At 34.8% G+C, this 22,843-nt stretch overlaps 4 protein-coding genes across 4 annotated transcripts; 2 read left to right on the plus strand and 2 right to left on the minus strand.

Moving 5' to 3' along the window:
* The first annotated feature begins 1,224 nt into the window (after positions 1 to 1,224).
* On the plus strand, positions 1,225 to 7,503 carry LOC125815636 (protein argonaute 4A-like). Its single transcript, XM_049495157.1, has 23 exons — positions 1,225 to 1,323; positions 2,717 to 2,882; positions 3,005 to 3,210; positions 3,311 to 3,526; positions 3,608 to 3,744; positions 3,818 to 3,915; positions 3,986 to 4,083; positions 4,182 to 4,344; positions 4,419 to 4,535; positions 4,611 to 4,718; positions 4,879 to 4,935; positions 5,008 to 5,121; positions 5,217 to 5,385; positions 5,511 to 5,623; positions 5,712 to 5,849; positions 5,937 to 6,067; positions 6,154 to 6,219; positions 6,329 to 6,392; positions 6,476 to 6,587; positions 6,692 to 6,765; positions 6,856 to 6,950; positions 7,049 to 7,080; positions 7,197 to 7,503. Coding segments are annotated over exons 1-23 (2,652 nt in total). The 5' UTR covers positions 1,225 to 1,321; the 3' UTR covers positions 7,373 to 7,503.
* Positions 7,504 to 8,975: 1,472 nt separating this feature from the next.
* Positions 8,976 to 12,740, minus strand: LOC125815624 (uncharacterized). Its single transcript, XM_049495144.1, has 5 exons — positions 12,660 to 12,740; positions 12,349 to 12,568; positions 12,022 to 12,110; positions 11,065 to 11,178; positions 8,976 to 9,694 (listed from the first exon to the last, which is right to left on the minus strand). The coding sequence occupies exons 2-5, from the start codon at positions 12,548 to 12,550 to the stop codon at positions 9,479 to 9,481; spliced, it is 621 nt and encodes a 206-aa protein (XP_049351101.1). The 5' UTR covers positions 12,551 to 12,568; positions 12,660 to 12,740; the 3' UTR covers positions 8,976 to 9,478.
* A 1,639-nt stretch (positions 12,741 to 14,379) lies between these two features.
* Positions 14,380 to 20,047, plus strand: LOC125815633 (SUN domain-containing protein 1-like). The gene is made up of 2 exons (XM_049495154.1): positions 14,380 to 15,563; positions 19,462 to 20,047. The coding sequence occupies exons 1-2, from the start codon at positions 14,475 to 14,477 to the stop codon at positions 19,756 to 19,758; spliced, it is 1,386 nt and encodes a 461-aa protein (XP_049351111.1). The 5' UTR covers positions 14,380 to 14,474; the 3' UTR covers positions 19,759 to 20,047.
* Positions 20,048 to 21,242: 1,195 nt separating this feature from the next.
* Positions 21,243 to 22,164, minus strand: LOC125816559 (putative B3 domain-containing protein At5g66980). The gene is made up of 2 exons (XM_049496174.1): positions 22,006 to 22,164; positions 21,243 to 21,560 (listed from the first exon to the last, which is right to left on the minus strand). Exons 1-2 carry the CDS (start codon positions 22,162 to 22,164, stop codon positions 21,243 to 21,245), a joined length of 477 nt encoding a protein of 158 aa, XP_049352131.1.
* Positions 22,165 to 22,843: the final 679 nt, after the last annotated feature.

Genomic DNA, 22,843 nt, shown 5'->3' on the forward strand with positions numbered 1-22,843 from the left:
TGTATACTATATTATGCTCTGTTTCTCTTTGTGTATGTGTTTTGATGGTTTTTCTTGCTTTGTATATACAATATATGGGTTTTCATGAGCTGGGCGTTTCTTTATATGGGTTTTTGTGTTCTTTATAAATTTCTTGTTTTTTTTTTTGCATACTATATTATGCTCTGTTTCTTGATTTTTCTTGTTTTTTTTGATGGTATACAATATGCTCTGTTGTTTCTTGATAGGTTTTCTTGTTTTTAGTTTGTACACATTATGCTCTGTTTCTTGATAATTTTTCTTGTTTTTTGTTCGTCTGAGGTTCTTGTTTTTAGTTTGTTTACAATATGCTGTGTTTCTTGAAAGATTTTCTGTTTTTTTTTGTATACAATATGGGGTTTTGAAGAAAGATTTTTTTATGGTTACGCAAGATATCACTGTAGTATGTGAAGGTTTTGAATATAATGGCTTTTTGATCTTTTGTTGCTTGGTCTTCCATGTCTGTTTCACTTTTACAGTAACCCATAGCATTGGAAATCGTTTCGTTTTCCGTTTTGGGTAAAAGGGTTTTGAAAAGAAACCATTATTAATCAGCCAGAAAAGGAAAAAAGTGCTTTTAATTTCTTAGGAGCTGTTATCAATCTCAATATTTCTACATTATTTATTGTTGTAGTAAAGTTTTGTGGCCTTTTATAGTAATTAGCCATCTGCTTATCCTTATAAAAGATTTTTGTTCTACCATTACTTACAAAGTACTCTCTCTTCTGTATGGTGATTTTGTTTTGCTCTCTGAATATGTGTTTCTTGGTATTTATGTTGATTCATATATGTATATAACACAGTATTTGTAAGGTGAAAGAATATTTGTTTTTTTCTTGCTTTGATTCATATGATCTGATTTATTTTACTTCTGCATGTTGAGTTGTGTGTGTCTTTAGCTCTTCATTAATGGAGTATCTGTTTAGTCAACCTCCTAGTCCAGCCCATGTGCTCTGAGTTTGTTTGCCAAAAATGAAATTCTTAGCTCTTTTTGGTCCACTACTGCAACTCCAGCAATAAAGATAATTTCCACTCCCCTAAATAGCAATGCATCCTGATTTGTTTTCTTTGTACAAATTAATAATTATACTAGTCATTTGTAAAATGAAGGTGCACTTACTAAAAGATTTGCCAAAAAAAGGATATATTTGTCCTCTAGTTCTTTTTGCATAAAAGTGGAATAGGGATATGGTTTTATCTTTACTTACAAAGGCAAATAAAATTTGAATAATTCATTTTTCTTAGCTGTTTGCAGAGGTTTTAAGGTCTGATTTTAGAAGGTGAAAAAGAGGGTCTACTTGCAATGTATATCCTTTCCCTCTCTGTTTCTCCTTATTAATACATTGAGATACTTTTTATTTTTACTCTACATGTATGTGTTAATAATCTTTAGTTGAAGAGTTGGAATATACTGTATTTGTTGAATGGAATCATAAGGAAAATTAAAATGCTGATTAGGTAAATCATGTTTGCTATGCATGTATGACTTCATGAGGTATTCTGTAGTTGCTGCTTCATGTTCTGGAGTGTTTTTGTTAGTTTCTAAATTCTCATTTATATGGTCCTTTCTTACTAACTAAGCTTAAATTTTTATTTACTTGTTCTTTTGGAGAAAGGGTCTAAAGAGTTGTACTCTTCTTATGTTCTAGTCATTTTTTCTGGAGTTTTACTGTATGTTGTGGTTTAATATTTTTCCCTTTGTCTGAAAATTGGATACTACTGTGTGTCATTTGAATCTTTCTGTTACCACAATATTGCAAGATGTGCCTAGCTAATCTAAAAGTTTAAGTTGTTTGAAATGGTGCATTTTTGTTAATTTGAATGTATAATCATGTCTCTTCGCGTGTGCGAATCTAAGGATCAAACTCAAAACCTTAACATGACTAGTGGAATAGTCCACTACCTTTATTAAACTCTTTGAAGGCCTTCCACAATCCAAATATAATTCAATAGTGTACTTTGTACGATGTTATTCTTCTTGTATTTACTATCTGCAGTTTGCCCTTGCTTGAGCTGCATATGATAGAGAACCATTTGTAGCATGTTCTATAGAGATTTCGTAGTTCCAGATTTATTGCAGTTAATTTCCTGAGACCTAGATGACAACTAGTAATTATTCAAAGAACCATCATTATGCTACTAATTTCTCTTTTTTTTTCCCCAAAGTCTAAATCCTTTTTTGGCTCTTTATTTTAGCATCTTCTTTCTGTTTTTTCTTGGGGATGTTGTCATGGTTCTTTACTAGGTATTATTCTGCACTGATGTAAATAATTCTTATAGATATACGATTAAAGTAGGAAAAATATTTGTAGTATGGTTTTCATAATTTGTTTGTTGTGGCACTCTTTAGCCAATGTAAATTTGTATGCTAATGATCAACCATATAGATGGTTAATTGGTAGGTAATAGTCTGTTATTCATGTTTGAATGTCCTATTCTCATTTCATTTCAGCTTAAGTCCCTCTGTTATTCATGTTTCATTTCTTTGGTCTATGTTATGTGCCTCTACGTGTATGCACATACATGTATGCTGAGTGACCGGATAAATAAAGCAGAGTTGATTATATCTATGTGTTTTCCCACTTGAAAGATGATGCTGTAACATTTTATAAAGCTAATGGCACTTACAATTCCATTACTGTTGCTTTAACCTTCTCTGAATAAATCAATGAATTGAGTATATTTCCTTTGGTCCTAGGTTATTACAAATGGCCTCTTCAAAAGATGAAGGTACAGCAACAAAATCAGACCGTCTTCCTATGGCTCGACAAGGAACTGGGTCAAAGGGACAGAAGATTCGCCTACTCACCAACCATTTCAAAGTAGGGATGAACAACTCTGATGGGCACTTCTTCCACTATAGTGTAAGCTTTCATCTATTCACATTGCATTCAATTTCATTGAGCTAACTACAATGTGCAATGCTATGTGTTTGGCTTGATATATTTAAAACTACACTAGATAATAATGATCATTATTGCCTCAGGTTGCTATAAATTATGAAGATGGAAACCCCGTAGAGGTGAAAGGAATTGGACGAAAAATCCTTGACAAGGTCCACCAAACTTATTCAATGGAGCTAGCTGGCAAAGACTTTGCTTATGATGGGGAGAAGAGCTTGTTCACTATTGGTGCACTGCCTGGGAACAAGTTTGAGTTTGATGTTGTCCTGGAGGATGTCTCTTCATCTAGGTGCAGTAGTGCTAAATTTCTTTGTGCATTTCTATTATATGCTTTTGTTGTAATATAATCCAATGGTATTTATCAGCTAAAGTTTGCTTCATGTGTACAGAACTACTCGAGGCAGCCCTGGAGGGAGCCCAAGTGATGTTGATAGGAAAAGATCAAAGAAGCAGCCATGGTCAAAGGCATACAAAGTGGTAATTAAGTATGCTGCAAAAATACCAATGCAAGCCATTGCAAATGCACTCCGGGGACAAGATTCTGAACAGTATCAAGAGGCAGTGAGAGTGCTTGACATAATTCTGAGGCAGCATGCTGCCAAACGGTATGGAATTGCTTATTTTTCTGCTTTGATAAGTGATAACTTATTCTGGTTTTTTAAAACTCGTGTGGTTTTTCGTTACAGGGGCTGCCTTATTGTGCGCCAGTCTTTTTTTCACAATGAGCCTCGAAACTTTGTTGATCTTGGTGGAGGAGTTTCAGGATGCCGAGGTTTCCATGCAAGCTTCCGGGCCACGCAGGGAGGCCTTTCATTGAACATGGGTAAATTGTTATCCAGAAAATCACTACATTTTCTCACCCCCGTATCACTATATTATGGTTTTTTAATTTGCAGATGTGTCAACCACAATGATTGTGAAGCCAGGGGCAGTGATAGATTTCCTTCTTGCCAATCAAAATGCAAAAGATCCTTACCAGATTGATTGGTCCAAGGTAACTAGTACTTATTCTCTTTTCCTTGCAACTGTAACTTCTAAACTTTCATATTTGCTCCTCTGTCCAGGCAAAGAGGATGCTGAAGAGTCTGAGGATCAAGGCCAGCCCTTCAAATAGGGAATACAAAATCACCGGCCTCAGTGATAAGCCTTGCAGAGAGCAGACGTCAGTTTGTTCATTATGAATCCATTTTGCCTTTTCACATTTTCTGGACTGATTTGATATCAAGCACATATTCAATCTCATTTTTTTTTGCATTTCAGTTTCACGTTAAAGCAGAAAAATGGGGATGGGGGAATGCAAGAGGTTGAGACGTCTGTTTATGATTATTTCACTCATCATCGCCGTATTCCTTTACAATATTCTGGAGATTTTCCTTGCATTAACGTTGGGAAACCAAAGCACCCAACATTTATTCCTCTTGAGGTACTAGACAGCTAACACCTGCTAATATGCTACTTTTAAGGTTGTGACATCACAGTTTTTCCTTGTCTTGTCAGCTATGCTCTCTGGTGTCTCTGCAACGCTACACCAAGGCCCTGTCCAATCTACAAAGAGCTTCCCTTGTAGAAAAATCCCGACAAAAGCCCCAAGAAAGGATGAGAACATTGACTGATGTAAGCTCTTGAATCAATTGTAGCTTGTCCTCATTTCATAAAAGCTATGCATTTCACCATCATGTAAACATGCAGGCTCTAAAGACCAGCAACTATAAGGCTGACCCTCTTCTTGGGTCTGCTGGAATTTCAATCAATGATCAGTTTACTCAAGTTGATGGTCGTATCTTGCCAACTCCAAAGGTGACACAGTCAATGTTCAATGTACCGCTGTTGTTGTTCTCTTGTCACTTTGAATTGCCAAATGTTTCTCAGGTTGCACTGTGGATTATAGACTTCGAGTTTGTACAGTATATATGACTGACAAGACTTCACATTTCTTATTACTTTTACTACAGTTGAGGGTGGGGACGATCAAGACTTGTTTCCTAGAAATGGAAGATGGAATTTTAACCAGAAGGTAGTATCATTTTTTACTTTCTCCTCATGATTAGTCGATGCTCATCCTTTAATTTGAGTCTTCCCAATATAGCGATTGGTTGAACCGGTCAAACTTGAGCGTTGGGCAGCTGTGAACTTTTCTGCCCGTTGTGATGTTCGTAAGCTTTGTATAGATCTACAAAGGTGTGGGAAAATGAAAGGAATTGTAAGTACCTTTCCAACTCTGGGGTGCAATATATGCGTGTGTGTTTGTGTAAAATTATTTTTCTGCATCATTAACGTGTTACATCACCAATGCAGTTCATCAATCCACCATTTCAGCATATCTTTGAGGAGAATCAGCAGTACAGGCGAAATCCTGCTCCTGTGAGAGTTGAGAAAATGTTAGAAGAATTGAAATCAAAACTTCCAGCTCCACCTCAGTTCCTTCTATGCATTCTTCCAGAGAGAAAGAACTCTGACCTTTATGGTTGTTGCCTTAGAACCAACTAATCTTGGTTTCTTCAGGATCTTATATTTAATTATTATTTTTAATAATAATGGTTGGAATATATTTTTTAATTGTCTTTTTCCTGGTAATTTTCCATACTGAAGGCCCCTGGAAGAAAAGGAATTTAGCTGATCTTGGAATTGTTACACAGTGCATTGCTCCTACAAAGATCAATGATCAGTACCTTACCAATGTGCTCCTGAAAATCAATGCAAAGGCAAGATTTGAATTGACAGTTTTTACAACAATTATTAGGGACTCCTGATTGATTAAACACTTATTTCATATCTGGTGCTTCTTTGCAGCTGGGCGGCATGAATTCCTTTTTGACTACAGAGCTTGCTCCTACACTACCTCAGATTTCCAAAGTCCCCACTATCATTATTGGGATGGATGTCTCTCATGGCTCACCTGGACGAGCAGATGCTCCATCTATTGCAGCGGTAGTAAAAGATTATTGCTCATTTTATACTCTGCTTACTTCTCTTGGTCTTAGACTGTCACTGACTTTATGGATTTGAGATCACCAGGTGGTCAGCTCTAGACAATGGCCCTTCATTTCACGCTATCGAGCAGCTGTTTGTACACAGTCACCAAAGCTGGAAATGATAGATTCTCTGTTCAAGAAAGTATCAGATACCGAAGATGAGGGCCTTTTCAGGTAGTTGCTGACTCAATGTAGCTGTTTGTGGTTAGACATTTTTTTTGTATACATTTTGTTGCTTAAGGAGTTTGTCCTGTTTCCAGGGAGCTGCTCAGGGACTTCTATGTTAGTTCAAAAAATGTGAAACCTGAGCATATCATCATCTTCAGGTATAATTTCAGTAAACCTGTTTCTTATGTAATATTTTTTTGGTTTCTTCTAATTACTGCACATTAAAAGGTAATCATTGCTAATGATAAAGTTGTCTCTGATGTACAGAGATGGAGTAAGTGAGTCCCAGTTCAACCAAGTCATTAACATTGAGCTCAATCAGATTATCGAGGTTTGAATCTGCAGTAACTGCAGCTTAGTTTTTCCCTGAAACCTAATCTCTTTCTGATCACAAAATACGACTGTATTCTCTAGGCCTGTAATCATCTGGAAGAAGATTGGTCTCCAAAGTTCACTGTCATTGTTGCACAAAAGAACCACCACACAAGATTTTTCCAGACCAACTCACCGGATAATGTTCCTCCTGGTTTGTAGTTTTAGCTACCTAGCTTGTGTTGTTAGTGGAGTATGATTTGATTGATTGATTGATTGATTCTGTAGAAACTTCCTTGAAATATCTTCCTATGCCAGGGACTGTGATTGACAATGCAGTTTGCCATCCAAAGACCAATGACTTCTACATGTGTGCTCATGCTGGACCTATTGTGAGTTTGCAAATCCCTTTTCTGAGTCTGCTCTGCAATTCATATTTAGTTGCTTCTATGATGAGCTTCTGTCATCTTTTTGCTATTCAGGGAACAACAAGACCTACACACTACCATATTCTGCATGATGAAATTGGATTCTCAGCAGATGACATGCAAGAGCTGGTCCATTCATTGTCTTATGTGTAAGCAAGCAAGCAATCTCCTTCTATGAATGTATGCTACTACTTGTTAAATCCTTCCTTGAGAGATTTTATTTATCTTTTCTACTACTTGACTGCAGGTATCAGAGAAGTACCACAGCCATCTCTGTTGGTAAGAATAATCTGGAAATATGATTCTTTACTGGCTTTAAGGTGTTAAAGATATAGAATATCATAACATACTACTACTATGCTGATCTGATGAACTTTTTTTTTTTTTCCGAGCAGTTGCACCTATATGTTATGCCCACTTGGCAGCAGCACAGGTGGCACAGTTTATCAAATTCGATGAAATTTCAGAGGCCACCTCGAGCCATGGTGGAATTTCAACAGCCGGTACTGTTCTAGTCCCTCCATTGCCTCGGCTTCACAAGAATGTTCGCAGTTCAATGTTCTTCTGCTAAGCTAAAGGAAATTTCTGGTTCTGTAATGTGATGAATTTTAAAACTATGTAGTATATCACTACAAGTCTTTTGTTTTTTAATCAACTTTTTGTCTAAGCCCCACTGTTGGTGGAGAAAACTAACTTATGCTAGTTTCTGGTTATGTTGGGGACGAATGCCAGAAATCAGTAATAGTCCTTTGTGCTTTTGTGTTGTGTCCCTTCCGTATGCCATTGCATTGGCATTGTTATAGGATAGAAGTTGTTGGGAGCTTTTGTTTTGCTGTTTAGACCTTTCAGCAAAATATTTATCTACATTGGTAGGTACCCAAGATTTGCTATGAGACATGTGAAGTTATCTAATTATCTTTGCAATCTTCATGTTTTTCCTCTTTGATGTGATTCTCAAAATATCATACTCAGCTTCTTGAGATGTTGGTCATCGAAATGTTCAGGAAGCATTAGATGATCATAACAAGCACAAGAAGAAAAAGCTTCAATAGTGTAGGTGATTTTAGATTAGATCCTAGGATTTTGGGTTGTTTTACTCTATGCTTCGAATAGTAAACTTCTCAGCCATTTTGCTGGTGGAAGCAGAGACTTGTACTTTATCACTTGAACTCGAGCTAAATCCATCAGTCATTACAGCGAAAACTATAAGAACTGACGGAAATACACACAATGTAAGATGGACTTTTGTTTGAAGTTTATCAACACTAAAACTATAAAGTAAAAAGTTTTAGAGTATTCAGGATATTAAGGGCCCGTTTCGCCATGCGATATGATATTATGAAACGGAATCATGATATGAAATTGAAGTTTTGTTTGGACATGCGATATAAAAAATTTGTGTTGTATATTTTCTCATAAACATAAAAATCTCATAAGTTGTAAAACTATTAAAATAGCCCCAATTGTTTATTCAATCTTATCAAATAAACAAAAATTTACAAAATCACATAATAAATTATTACAAAACTATTTGTTCTCCACTTAAGTAATTGTTTCATCTAACTTTAATTTAATTTTAAAAAAATTGAACATAAATTGTAGTGTACTAGTCTTTAATATAATCCTCCCACATAATACGGACAATTTTCTCACGTTGAACTTGCATTTCTCGATCATTTGACCGAGAAGACGAACTAACATTGTTACTTTGAGCCATTTGTTGGTCAATATCATCCACAACTATATTTTCATGCTCATAGACCATAAAAATTTCATCACTTTAACAATCTGGTTGGTGTGAGTTAAAGTGACTATATGTTGGTGAGAATAATAAATTTTATGTAGGTGCGAATAATAAATTTTAAAAAGTAATGATACATATGAAATAAATGGTTAGTAGATATAAATGTGGGGTTGTTTTAACAAAATATAAACTTGTGGATCAATTTTTGTATTAAAAATATCTCATGATATGGAATCATGAGATGGAATTAGCATAAAATCGCATTCCATCTCACGATACCATATCGTGATATGGGATCGCATGGCCAAACGCCTACTAAGTTACACGGTCAGAACTAGGTACCAGGTGCAATTCTTAGTCTCTATTTTTGGGTAAAAAAGCAAGAGAGTACCAGACACATATATGAATATTATCAACGGCATCAATCTTCGTTCATGGAAAAATGAATATCTGACGACTAATAGAGTGAAACAATCTTCATTTTGAAGCACCAGGGAACTGCTAATAAGTTATTAAGATTGGCCATTAACATCTGTATATCTGGTTAGCTTCAAAGCATGCATATGGCATGGCGCGAATAATTAATTATATTGTTCGCTTAGAACAATCTGGAGTATTTTTCTTTTTTGGGGTCATTAACTCTGTCATGAAAAATGTTGGAATACCAATTACATTAAGCAACATCAATGATGATGCCCCAGTAACACTCAAATACAAAAATTCATTGTTACACTATAACATAATTGTATCTCTGAAGAAAATTAGCTGACGAACAAGAAAGCAAAACCAAACTACAATCACAATAATTACGATACTATTTCACTAATATTCCAAAATTCCTTCATTTTAAGGCAAGGGGGACAAAAAAATTGTATAGGACTGCAGTAGTAGGGTATAATTCCTTTTGTTTTACCCCCATGGGTCTGTAGTGCTTTAATTCCTTCTACCTTTGTTACGCTTTGTAGATACCGTTGTCCATCCGTCTGGGTCCACTTCAGCTGGCTGCTTTCTCACGGGTTCAACTATCATATCCTGACCCAAACTTGGCTGGCTTTCCATTGAATCAATTGCCATATCGGATGAATTATTACCCAAGTTCTCATTTCTGTCACCCCCATCATTACTACTGTCATCGTCATCACTAGCATCCTGGAAAGTTTTGGAAAAGTAAGCAATAAAATCAATCATTGTTCACTTAAATCTATCAAAGTATTTCCTTTCTTTATTATAGAGATTTTCTAACAGCATATTTGCCTGCAAATAATTAGTTAGGAAGAAAGATGAATTACACAGGCAATATTCAAGACAGCAATAGTTTCAATACAAGGCACTTTCCACTTGGGAATGATATTGGGTCAAGATATGACAGGAATCATACTGAGATGGGAATTTATTTTGGGGCTGCTAAAAATAATATAAGAGGAGTATATAAATGAGGTTGAAATAGTGGTACAGGTTCTAGAATCACTACAGAACAACCTGAGTCTCTCCTTTTTTTTTTTTGGTGCTCCATTGCTGATTTTGTACAGCTTTCGTGCCGTATTATTTATAAAATACACCTTACCTTCTCCAACATATAGTACAAATCCCCCTATATTTCCTCTTGAAAAAGTAGGGAACTTAAGAAGTAACACTAACAATGTTACTTGTATGCACACTTGTAGAGATACTTTTATTCGAACGTGGATGAACATATACGAATGAGTTCTCATTCACTGCAAGATTACCAACCAGCAGTGGGACTTGATCTGGAATATGTTTTAGGTAAAATAGTGTATTCCAAGAACAACTACATCATCACAGAGCTTGTTTTGTGTATTTAGTGGCTGGTGAGTAGTGAAAGAAACCAAAAATACTTTGACGGGGAAAAAGAGACTGCCTTGAGTGAAATATAAATGTTTGGTTTGATATATTTGTGGTGCAAATGGCTGATGTATATGATGTAGACACACTGTTTAGAGTTTCTCAGTTCCGTACTGGAATTAGATATGGAATTGATTTCCTGACTCTTGCGCATTGAACATATTCAGCATTTTCTACTGTTGGTTTACATTAATAAAATGATTTGTTGACTTGTCAGATAGAATTTTCATATAGTGAACCCTAACTAATTTGGGGTCAAAGAGTAGTAGATTGATCAATGTAACTCCCATGTTATGTAACATGCACATCTTAACAACCATTTTCATATGTGAGAATGAGCACTGTCGTTGTTATGTTACAAAGTGGTTGCATATCTTGAAGGTACTCTTTTAGTTCTTCTCAAGTTCCTATTTCCTAAGAACGAGCAACACAAGTGCATAACCCACAAACCTTCATCTCAATTCTCATACAGTTACTTTTGTCAAATACCTGATATGCCCAGACTTCATTTGTAATGAATATGAATTGAGGCATAAAATACTTCTATAGAAATAACTCACTCAACATACTAGTTATTCTTTATCACTATTTGTTATGCAGATGAGAGGATACAGTGAACCTTATGCAACCTTATGCCTATAAAAAGGGATGCTTACTTGTCTGACATATGTAGCAGGTTTCCTCCCAACATTTGTTTCCCTTAGCACTTTGATTGAATTGAAATTCCCTTCCAGACACTCTTCATGCATATACATCAATTTTTCTGCTACCTGATAGAGATCACAAATATTAATTGTTATGGAAGCATACATCAGACTTGACTCTAGAACCTTACAGAAATGCATGATCACACTGAACAAAAAGAATCTCTAAACAAGATATTATTTGATGATTTAGGTCTAAATATAGCAGAGCGATTACAAATGATTCATATAACTGATCCCAATTTTGTCCAAGATAGAGAAATAATTAATTTATTGATTGATTTGGGAACAAAAAGGTCTTGGCCCTTCTAACATCATCTGTTCGACATAACCAAGACTCAAGAGAACCTTGACAGCCACAACTTTCTAAATCTGTAAATGGGCCTTAAACCCCAACGAGCATCATCTAGAATTTGATTGCTTGAACAGTTATTTCAATATCTACAGATTGCTCCTTATGAGGTATTGAAACATAGAAAGCCACTTGAGGACGGAGAGACGAGCCTACAGTTTCAAATCCCCAATCTTTCTACTCTTTTTTTTTTGAGAGAGAGAGATAGATTAGAGCTCAATCTTCTAACCTGCAAAGCAAAACTCCGGTTTCTCATTGGATGAGCACATATTTCTTCAAAGAATTACAATACTCAACAACGATAGGCAGAACTTCAATAAATACCTTCTCTTTAATAGTTCAAACTTCTGACTGCAAAAAATTTATATTTAAACTAAACAAAAAGATTAAATATCCAAGTTCAAACACAGGAACTCATAATATTCATGAAAACAACTATATATATATATATATATAGTATTTGCATGAAATCATTCCTAACAATGTTTTGAGTAAGGCGAACAGCAAAAAAGCACAACAAAGATAATGCAAATTACACCGACAAGGGGTTCCCGTACCTCCTCAAGGCTGCCATCATTGACTTCAGTATTTAGAGATATCATGAACTCATCTAGAATTTCTTCTATATCATCCATGTATACTTTTTCTGCATAACAAAACAAAGAGGAACCCACAAAAAAACAAATACTTTAATCAAATAACACAAGGGAGGAAACAAAGAAATATTAGCAACTGTGATTAGCTTTATATGTTACTCTCTCCTTTTCAATTTCACTTTTCAGTTTCTTCCAAAAGTAATGCTTTTTAAAAAAATATTTTTAATTCTTGAACTTAGCGCCTAATAAATTGAATAAACTCATGGCGTATTAATCAATTAGAAGTACCTTTGGATTGTGTAAAAGCTGAAAAAATGTCAACATTGAGTTGATTGGATTTTTCACGAGTATCTCGGCCACCCCACTCGTTCTCGACAGCCATCTGCAGAGCAGTCCATCTAGATAGCACCAAACCGATGCCTTCCTGTAGCTGTGCAGCTGCCTCCGCCGTCAGCTGCTGAACTGGTGCGTTGCTGCTGCTACCGTCCATTTTAAACCCTCCTCGCTTCTGCAAAAACAATGAAGAGTCGTAATTTTAATCCTTTCAGGCTGTCAATTGGGAGATTAAGTTAAGAAATCTTCATCTGGAGGAGAATTACCAGTAGGGTTTTTGCCGGAAGAAAAAGCTTTGGGAGCAGAAGAGAAATGGTGGCGGTCGGAAATTAGGGCTCCAGAATTGATTTTCAATTTATGTTTTTTTAGTAAAAAAATTGACTTAATAAATAAATACTGTAGATATAATTGCTTTTGCAAAAGCTACACAAACAAACAAAAATATATTCTATTTGAATTTGTTAGCAAAATATTTACTTTAATAGTGAATTTTTTTATATTATTTTTTTTATAGTTTCTTATTGAATAATTTTTTAAATAATTAATTTTTATTTTCAAAATATAATTACTATATTATGTAATTAATTGTCCACTTTTGAATTGACACACCTATTAAGAAAACAATTATTGACATAGTTAGTTTACCATTTTACCCCTATTAATTATGAAGTAAATGAATTAAAAACTTGTTTTCAAGAAGTTCTACATTTCCCAAAGTAATTAATTGAGGATATAATAGGTAAAAAAAAATTGTCCTTTGTTGATTTGTCAAAATGAACAAGTAATTAAGAACAACTAAAAAATGAAAAATTGACAAGTAATTAGAGACAGAGAGAGTAATTATTAGGTTGATAATTATTACCCTAATAATCACATCAATTCAAATTAGGCAACATTTCCTAATGGTAATCCAATACACTAAGGGGTCGTTTGGTAGGAGGTATTAGAAGAAATAATTCATATATTATGTATGACATTATTTAGTACTATGTTTGGTAGAATTTTTAGGCCTAAGTATAACTAATCGATGGATTAGTTATACACCCTACATGATATTATAGGAGGTATTACTAATACCTTCCATGTGATGGTATTAGTAATACATTGAATTTAATACCATGAGATTATCTATGTAAAGACAAAAAATATCCCTCAACTTATTTTATTTATTTTCTTGATTTTATGTTTTATATTTGTACTAGTAAATTTATTTAAATAAATTAGCTTACAAATTTTATTATTTAGAGAGAGTTGTTTGTTAATAAATAAATACAATACAATATTTAAAATGTGAGTTGTTTAACATTTATTAATTGAAAAGACAAATATATCAGCACATGACATTTGTGATCTTAATTGAATATTTTATTTGTTGGTTTATATGTGGTTCCTAATTGTTTGTATTTTGAACAATTTATAAATTGCATACATATTAAAACTACACCTTGCAATTTTTATATGTAATATAGATGATTTTTATCGTCTTTTCGATTTTAAAGTAGATGGTCTATCTATTTTAAATTGAAAATTAACGTTTTTAAGTGATTAATTTATTAAGATTAACAATTATTTACCCTCAAATAATTCAAGTGAGAAAATAGCAAACATGACAACAAAATTGTTCTTCTCCTAGCTAGTTAGAAGGCCATAAAATATAATATTGTCTGGCAATTATCTACCTTGACCGAGTACATAAAATAAAAAATCTCATAATAATACAAGGGTATAATTGAAAAGAAGTTTTTTTGTAGAATTTTAATCCAAACACAAAATGAGGTTAGAAACAATGTGAATAAACACTTGATAAAAAATACACCCAGCACTACTAATTCTTGCGTTCTAATCTCTGCATTATTTATTTTTCTACCGAAGGACCCCTTAGTAAAGTAGTTTAGGTAGTTTGCAAATTTTAGAACTTTCAAAATTCAAATTTAAAACGCTTTAAAGTCAAAAGGGAATAGGGATCTAATCGGTTCATTCGAATTCCACTTCCATTATATTTCAAGTTTTTACATCCCTCCACATTTCTTCTCCAAATTCCCTCTCAATTTCTAGGGTTTTCTTCTGAATTTCCCCCCCAAATGTCAGCGTCTACAGTCTCTATCTCGGCTAATCCAGCCACGGCTTCAACCCGTCGCCGAGCCGTAGAGAAGAAGCAACCCACCGCCCTAGATTTAGCCGACTCCAACTTAGCCACCGCCACCGCAGCGGCAGCCGATCCAATCTCCACCCCCAATGTTTCCTACAGAAGCGATAGCCGAGATGCGATTCAAGTGGTGAAGAAAACATTGCCCCATACCAATGTTCCAACATCCTCTACACGTCGCCCTAGCGGTTCGGCATCAGCAGTGAAGAAGCACACCAAGACGCCTAAGCCGAGGTGGTTGACTGTGGTTAGTGTTGTAACTAAGAATTTATTGTTGGTGATTGTGTTAATTGGTTTAGTTCAGATGGTTCGTAGACTTGTTGCGAATTCCTATCAAACGAGCGACTCTGATGGTCTCGCTGTAATTTCTGGGGATTTCGATGGGAAATTCGCTGAAATGGAGTCGTTTGTTAAGAAAACTACGAAAATGATGCAAGTACAAATTGATGTGATTGATCAAAAACTGGATTCGGGGATTAGGAATGTGAGAGATGAATTGAGTGTGAAGATGGATGATAAAGTGGAGGAATTGCAGTTGAAGTTGAAGGAAGTGAGTGGAACAAGTGAAAATCTGGAGAAGTTGATGGGTGAATTTAGAGAAAAAAATTGGGTGTCCAGGGATGAGGTAGAAAATATGTTGGAGGAATACAGGAAGATGAAAGGTAGCAGTGAAATTGATGATAAGAGTTTGGATGAATTTCGGGTATATGCAAGGGAGATGGTGGAGAAAGAGATAGAGAAACATGCTGCAGATGGATTAGGGAGGGTGGATTATGCATTGGCCTCGGGAGGGGCTCGTGTTGTGAAGCACTCAGAGCCATTTATTACGAAATCTGGTAGTGGTGATGTTTTTAGTTGGTTAACTAACCGGAATGCGGTTAGTAACAATGCTGACAAGATACTTACACCCAGCTTTGGAGAACCTGGTCAGTGTTTTCCCCTTAAAGGGGATAGCGGGTTTGTCCAGATTCGGCTTCGAGCAGCTATTATACCTGAAGCTGTCACCTTGGAACATGTTGCAAAGGTAACACTTTTATTCTATTGGATCATATAATGATTCTAATAGATCAAGTTTTCTTTTTTTGCTTGTTATGGTACTGATACTGATTGTTTAGTACGGTGTGTTTATTTGAGCTTCACATGTATATGTGACTATGCATGTGATGAGTAACTCTTTATCTGATGATAAAGCTTGTGATGACTTCTAATGTTTGCCTAGGTGTATTAATGTGAGTCATTATGAGCACAATTAAGTTTGAGCTTGGCATTTTGATGTCAATTGAAATCGATCCGTGGGCGTTAGGAGTATCAGCATGAATTGATCTCTTTTATGTATAGACAACATATTGGAAATTGAGAATATAAAAAAGAAGCATAAGTAGCTTTCATATAAATGTGTACAACAAAATTGTTTTTCCAGTTTTAATAGATCAAAAGTATGTTCGATCTAGGGTTGCCTATGATTTGTGTGCTTCACAGACTCACCTAGGACTCCAATTAATGCATTAGTTATGTTTATGGACTCAAAATTAGAAAGTGTAGGCTTGGGCTAGGCTGGATTTTTTGAGTCTTCTCTTTCTTAGTAAGAGGTTATTTTTTTGGGTAAGAATCTTTAACCAGAAGAGGCATACCTGTCCTTCCTCATGCTTTTGCTCTAAATGATGAGGGATATCTACAATTGATATGCCTTGTATCTTAGTAATTGGAGCTTTCTGTGGAGATCCATTACAATAGTGATTGTATATATTAACAAAAAACAATTGTTGTCTGGAAAATTGATTGAAGATAGGCGATAAAACTCATGTGAGCGATGTTCATACTAATTAGTCTACTGGCACTATCAAGTTTGCTCTAGATACACATGTATTAGTTGAGACAACAACAACATACTCGGTGACATGTAATATTTTAGAGTCGTTCTTATTTATCCTACTCTTGTCTTTTACTTCCCTTTTTTAATGAAGTAAGAAAAATTCATCAAAGGCATCTAGAAGATGCATCAAACGTTATAAAAGAGTGATAAAATGGGATAGCTCCTGTAAAACAAAACTATGCTAGCCTAACACAAGGGAGTTGACACATTCCAGAGAATAGTCACAACTAAGTTATCAGGGGTCTGGTCTAGCCAACAAAAAGATTAAGCAAACATTTTGCTTTAAGGACATGAAATGGAGCTGAGATCCCACCAAATTTATGATTTCTTTCATTCCAGATGCATCAAAAAATAGAGGCAGGCACCATTTGTCAATTTTTTATTTTATTTTATGAACTTCCTAACTCTCCATGAACACAAATTCTCTTTTACTTCCTCTTTTGCCTTCATTACATCTCTCTCTTAGGCTTTTACCTCTGTCTTCACACATAAACCTGAAATTCCTGATCTTCCTCTATTTTTCCTTTCCATAACTGTCATCATTAAAATTGGTGTCTGTTTGTGTTCTAAATGCCAGAGATCTTTTCAGTTTCTAGAGTCATTGTACCTTTAATCTGCTCACAAAACCGAATAACTGCTCTAATGATTAATGCTGCTGCTATCCTAGCCGGAGGAACATTATGGTTATTGATTGCTGAGAATTTCCTGGTTAGGTTCTTATCGGGTCAAGGGACCAAAACCACTCAGACCAAGATATATTCTCTCTTGGTTGCTTATATTTTATTTCATCGTTGTTTTTTCTTTGCTTGCCGAACAGCTTCATCATTTGATCTCTTCCATTAGTTGAAGTGGACTTTATTTTTATGGCGGTTTCTACCTTTTAAAGTTTAGATGATACTTGCTAGTCTATATTGTTTGAATATTTGTCTGGACTTACTTCACTGTCTATTGATCAGTAGCATCACTATAAATATCACCTTTTGATTACAGACTACCCCCCCTTTCTCTTTTTTTCCCCTTCCTTTTGTTGCTTTGAACTAGTAATAACATCATTGAAGGTTTATATCCCCCCAATTCTCGAACAGGTCAACTGTACATTTTACCTTTTGGTGTACACATTGAAAGGTTTCAAGATTCCTTTTTTAGCCTTTCTAATTTCTCATTGTTAAAGTGCCTCCCCCCTTTCTCTTTATTTCCCCTTCCTTTTGTTGCTTTGAACTAGTAATAACATCATTGAAGGTTTATATCCCCCCAATTCTCGAACAGGTCAACTGTACATTTTACCTTTTGGCGTACACATTGAAAGGTTTCAAGATGCCTTTTTAACCTTTCTACTTTCTCATTGTTAAAGTGCCTCGTTAGCCTATTTTAGTGAGCACTAATGGTTAAGTAATTGAATGCTATTTATTTAAGATCCTTAGATAGAGTGTATGTGATCACATGCTGCTACTAGACTTGCAACTCTTTTTTAATGAACATTAGGATTTATGTTGTTGATCATTCATCCAATAGAACATTTTCCAATTGTGCCCCCAGACCTTTGTTCAAGTGGGGAAGGTTGAGGTATTAGTGACTTAGGTCACAGATGTGAGCTCCATTCCATCTGAATTAAGCCTTGATATTTAAGTGGAGAAGAGTAGAGAGGCGTGCCTAAAATGATCCCCAAATCTCGAAGTCTGAGGTTGTTTCCAAGGGTTGGCACTAGACGAGTTTCTCGGTCATAAAAAACATTTTCCAATGGTATGTAACAAAAAGTATAACTTAGATGAATATGCTTGTTGCCAGCAAGACTTGAGTTTTCAGAAGTCCGTGTTGCGACCATTTCTCATTTAAGTCAGGTTGTTCAAAGGCTAGGATGATGGGCAGTGCTTCCTATGGAGTTAAACTGCTTCCTTAACTTTAGAATCTTGTCTAAACTGCCCCTTTATGCATTTGTTTGTGAATGATGAAGATGTTAGTTTGTGTCTAATGCCTTATAGCACAGCAACCAAGGAAAATTCCATAGAAAGTTAGAGATTGTGAGGCCTTGAAAGAATGTGGTAATGACTAATGTGTACTTTTTTCTGAAGTGCTAATTTTATATATGGCATGTTGAACTTTCTGGGTTTTCAGTAACTACTTTTGCGATGCTTCACTCTTTGAGTCTTGAGCTCTAGCATTTATGGCTATGTTGCTTGGACTCGCAAAAAGTGTTGCCATACTCATGTCGGATCTTCCAAAAGTGCTTTACTTTTCGAGGATGTGACATGCACCTGCTGACATTTTTGAAGAGTCCGATCAACATAGCTTTACGATGCACTTTTGTGCCTGTCCTCTTAGAACTATATTCATACCTTGAGCAAGCTGTTAATGATTTTATCCAAAGATCATTAGGAAAAGATCATAAGCAAAAGGGTGGCGTGCAGTAACATGCATGTTGACCTTGCTTGAACAGCTGGAGGCCCTTAAATTACATTGTTGGAGATATTTTAGTGAAGGTCCTAATGTCTAATGTAGGATGAAACTGTATGAGAACTATTCCATTTGGGAAGTGAATCGCTTATCATGGTATGAAAACATTGAACAATTTCAGTATTACAAGCACTCTGCAAGCCTCCCCCTCCAAATAAACTATAATTTCCCCAACAATTAAATTGAAAAACTCAACTGCAATGATTCATTTTACTTGATGAAAAAAGGTCAAATGGCAAAAATGGATTTCTGACCTGTAGCAATCTATGTTATCCTCTTGAGCTGTAGCCTTCAATCCTTGAATAATCGAGTCATTAACATTATAAAGCTTAAATAGATGCACTCTGGCAAGTATATTATGGCAATACTTCTCTTCCCCAGCATGACATGACTTTTAGATTTGTCTACTCACTGTTAACAGTTCTGTTGTGATTAGGACTCCATTCATACTACTGCGTACTTTCTGAAAAAAAATATTATGTTGAATGATTTCTGGCGCATAAGCTGGTTGGATACAACCTTGTCAAAAAGGATTTTTGGTTCTATGTGGTTACACTTCTGTATCCAAAAAACTAACAATTCCGGATTTTTTGAACAGAGTGTTGCTTACGATAGGTCCAGTGCTCCAAAGAACGGCAGGATATCAGGATGGCTCCACAAGGAAAAGGGGACTGACCCAGCAGCTGATAGTGAGAAAATGTTTCTTTTGACAGAGTTCATATATGATCTGGACAAGAGCAATGCACAGACTTTCGATGTTTTGGAGTCTGCAGGCTCTAATGTTGTCGACACAATCAGGTTTGATTTCACATCAAACCATGGGAAGCCACACACATGCATATATAGATTGAGGGTACATGGCCGTGAACCAAACTCCTTGGTAATGCAGTCTTGATGGTAAAATGATTTAAATTATTTTGACATTCCTCTCCTTAAAAATGTAGTGCTATTGTGTCTTTCTGGTAGAACCCAATCCTACATGTGAGTTATAATCTTTTGGCTAAGTGTGTGGATTTGAGATCCTTGCCCTCTGTGATTAACCAGTACCGAGTTTGGGCTAGGTGTAAAAATGTCTTGTTCGTTTCAGCTGCTGAACTGCTGTAAAATTGATGATATTATTCCCTTCTATGAGATGTAAAGATGATGACTGTCCTGTAAAACTCCAGTTTATTATTTGTTTTTTTCCACAATCTTTGTTTTGTAGAGATGCAAATCTATGCTTTATAAAGCATTACAACATTCCATTTCGTATTCTTATTTGGTGGTGGGATGGGGTGGAACGATTGGATTACTCCGACCTGCTAGTATAATACTAGAGGATAACGAACTCTACCAAGTATAAAATTCATCTCTTCTTTATAGAATGTGAACTCAAAATCTTGAATCTCACAGACATCAACCTTTTGGTTTCTTAGAACTAAAGAACTGTGTTTAGATAGATGGGCTAATGTAAGTCCATTAAATTTAGGCTGAATACATAAGACTGCCTTTTAATTTGTATAATTCTTCAACTAAAGGTCATATAGAAACTGAACTCAAGGGTTTAATACATCGATAGTCTCTCAAACTTGCCCGATTTTTTCATTTAAACAATTGTAAGGTATCAAGACTGACATTGAGGGCTACTATATTAAATACTACTCCCTCCGCCATAATTTTTTCATATATTTTAGATCACCAATTATTGTTAAGTACTTTTTATATGTTTCATGCACTAAATTTGAACGATGACATATAAATTGTAGCAACTAGAACAGAGCCTATGTAAGGGTAGCTGAGCACCTTTCAAATTGTGGGGAAGAAAAAGAAAGCTAAAAATGGTACGTAGCATAGCAAGTTTGACATATGAAAGGTCAAAAGCTGATCTGATTTCACTATTTGGGTGTACAATCAAATGTCCAAATATTTAACGTTGTACCTTATTAATTTACGTCAGTTATTTAATGGATAAAACTGAAAGATAATAATAACACACAAACACGACATTTTCAAAGAACCTAGCAAGGAAGGACTCCCTATTTTTATGAAAAGATTTGAATTTTATAGCCTGTTATACCAAATTCCAGAGATGTTAAAAATGTTTATTTTAAATAATTAAGGTACATATTTGACAAAGTTAATTAAGAAAAAATTAGCAATTGTTTTTTGAGTATTTTGAAAAGAGTGTTTTTTCTCTAGAATCATTGCTGAAACTTTAATTGTTGATATAATATTAACTCAGCTGCTTTTCAAATTATTTAATCAAGCACATACTCTACTACTCTTCAAATATACTTTAACATGAAGTCCACAAAAACATGAATAAAGGTATATATATCCGTTGGAATTATAATCGAGGTGCACAAAAACTCCACTAGTATAATAAAAAGAAGTAGGTAGCTAATACTTATATATGACATGGTCTCTTCCTTGATTTTTTTGTATAGTCATAGGCACTGATTTCTTGCAGCCATTTGTAGTGAATACTTTGACAGTAAATGAAGAGTCCCCTTCATCATCATATATGAATATCAAGAAATACCCATTCTTCAGAGACTGATATTTTATGAAATCTTCCCATCCTTTTCCAATGAAAAAAACAACTCCATCTTCACTCTTTTCAACACATACATCCCAAACATTCCCACACAAGTCCTTAATTTTGCTTCTTTCTTTTATATTCTCCCCATATTTTCTACTAAAGTCCTTAGGCAATACCTGTATAGAAACAGACTCTTTTTTTAAGTAGATCTAAACGCATAGTTTTAAAAAAGTATAATGATCTAGGGTGTGAAAATGAGCAAAAATAACTTTCTAAGAAAATATAAATTTACAAATGACATTTCACATTTATGTGACCCTTCACACTCCAATCAGGCAGGGGCGTAACTATATTAATTAATTCAGGCTGGTCAATCAAACACCCTTCATCCAAAAATTGTACTTTTTAGAAATAACTACTAGTAAAATTTCTAAAATTGCATATATATCGAACAGAAACAAATAAGTAAAAAAAAAACTTCACTTATTTTTTCATTTTCCTGGAGAAAAATATTTTCCTTTGTATCGAACACACCTTCGAAGAATTTAGTGGTAATCTTAAATGTGAGATTTGTATAAGAAAAAGTGTAAATGTTAAAGAGTGATGAGAGATAGAATGTACAAGTTGTTGAGAGCTCCGATCAGAAAGGAAGAGCTTGAAGAACTCCGGCCGCCGCCGGCTGACCGGTGAGGAAGTTCCGGCGACGGCGAGTTTTCCTTTTTCTTCAGAAATCAAAGGCTTAATATTCTTCCTAGGTCTTCCTCTTTTCCGTTTCTCCATTCTTCCTTTCTACTCAATACTACTAACTTCAATTACATTATAAATCAATATAGAGAATAAATACATGTCACTTCTCACCAACAACACGAATGAATTAGTACTTATTATAAATCAATTTATTTATTGACGCTTAAGGGGTCGTTGTATATATAAGAATAATGTTAAATAAAATATATGGAATACTAATGTTTGTATTAGTTAGGCTTATTTTAAAAAAGTATGTTTTGCATTAAAAAAAATTATTTACATAGATACTCTCCACTTTTATTACATCAGATAGTGATGGATAATTGGATCTTTTATCTATTATGTTAATGCATGCATTAAAATTATTGCATTGTCATAGTATTAATAATTTACACCTTAATGCACAATAAAGTGTATAACTAATTTATAATATATAAGGCTAAAACTTACATTATTTTTTCTAATACACTGATCTACCAATTAATAAACATAAATTAAACTTTGTAAGAAAATATTAATGTGTGCAGGAGTGGGAAGGGGAAGAAAGCTTAAAATGGTAAGTTTGAAATGTGCAAAGTAAAAAGTTGAATAATTTGATTATTCAATAGTTCTAAACATATATCTGCATGTGTCTGTGTATATGCATGATTTACACCATATGTCTGATTGATTACATCATTGTACTCATTTTAAATTTCACGCCTCTCAAGAA

Source organism: Solanum verrucosum, unplaced genomic scaffold (genome assembly GCF_900185275.1).
Source record: "Solanum verrucosum unplaced genomic scaffold, falcon-dt-bn FXZP01000261.1, whole genome shotgun sequence".
NCBI classification, from domain to species: domain Eukaryota; kingdom Viridiplantae; phylum Streptophyta; class Magnoliopsida; order Solanales; family Solanaceae; genus Solanum; species Solanum verrucosum.

Excerpts from the sequence above, each read along its gene's own strand:
- LOC125815636 (XM_049495157.1), top strand. Across the intron at positions 4,719-4,878 it reads GTATCTTGCCAACTCCAAAG|GGTGGGGACGATCAAGACTT; the intron begins GTGACACAGTCA and ends ACTACAGTTGAG. Across the intron at positions 6,220-6,328 it reads GAGCATATCATCATCTTCAG|AGATGGAGTAAGTGAGTCCC; the intron begins GTATAATTTCAG and ends TCTGATGTACAG.
- LOC125815624 (XM_049495144.1), bottom strand. The coding sequence starts at position 12,550 with ATGGACGGTAGCAGCAGCAACGCACCAGTTCAGCAGCTGACGGCGGAG. Across the intron at positions 11,179-12,021 it reads ATGATGGCAGCCTTGAGGAG|GTAGCAGAAAAATTGATGTA; the intron begins GTACGGGAACCC and ends GATCTCTATCAG. Across the intron at positions 9,695-11,064 it reads CTGCTACATATGTCAGACAA|GATGCTAGTGATGACGATGA; the intron begins GTAAGCATCCCT and ends AAAACTTTCCAG.
- LOC125815633 (XM_049495154.1), top strand. The coding sequence starts at position 14,475 with ATGTCAGCGTCTACAGTCTCTATCTCGGCTAATCCAGCCACGGCTTCA. Across the intron at positions 15,564-19,461 it reads CCTTGGAACATGTTGCAAAG|AGTGTTGCTTACGATAGGTC; the intron begins GTAACACTTTTA and ends TTTTTTGAACAG.
- LOC125816559 (XM_049496174.1), bottom strand. The coding sequence starts at position 22,164 with ATGGAGAAACGGAAAAGAGGAAGACCTAGGAAGAATATTAAGCCTTTG. Across the intron at positions 21,561-22,005 it reads ATCGGAGCTCTCAACAACTT|GTATTGCCTAAGGACTTTAG; the intron begins GTACATTCTATC and ends GTTTCTATACAG.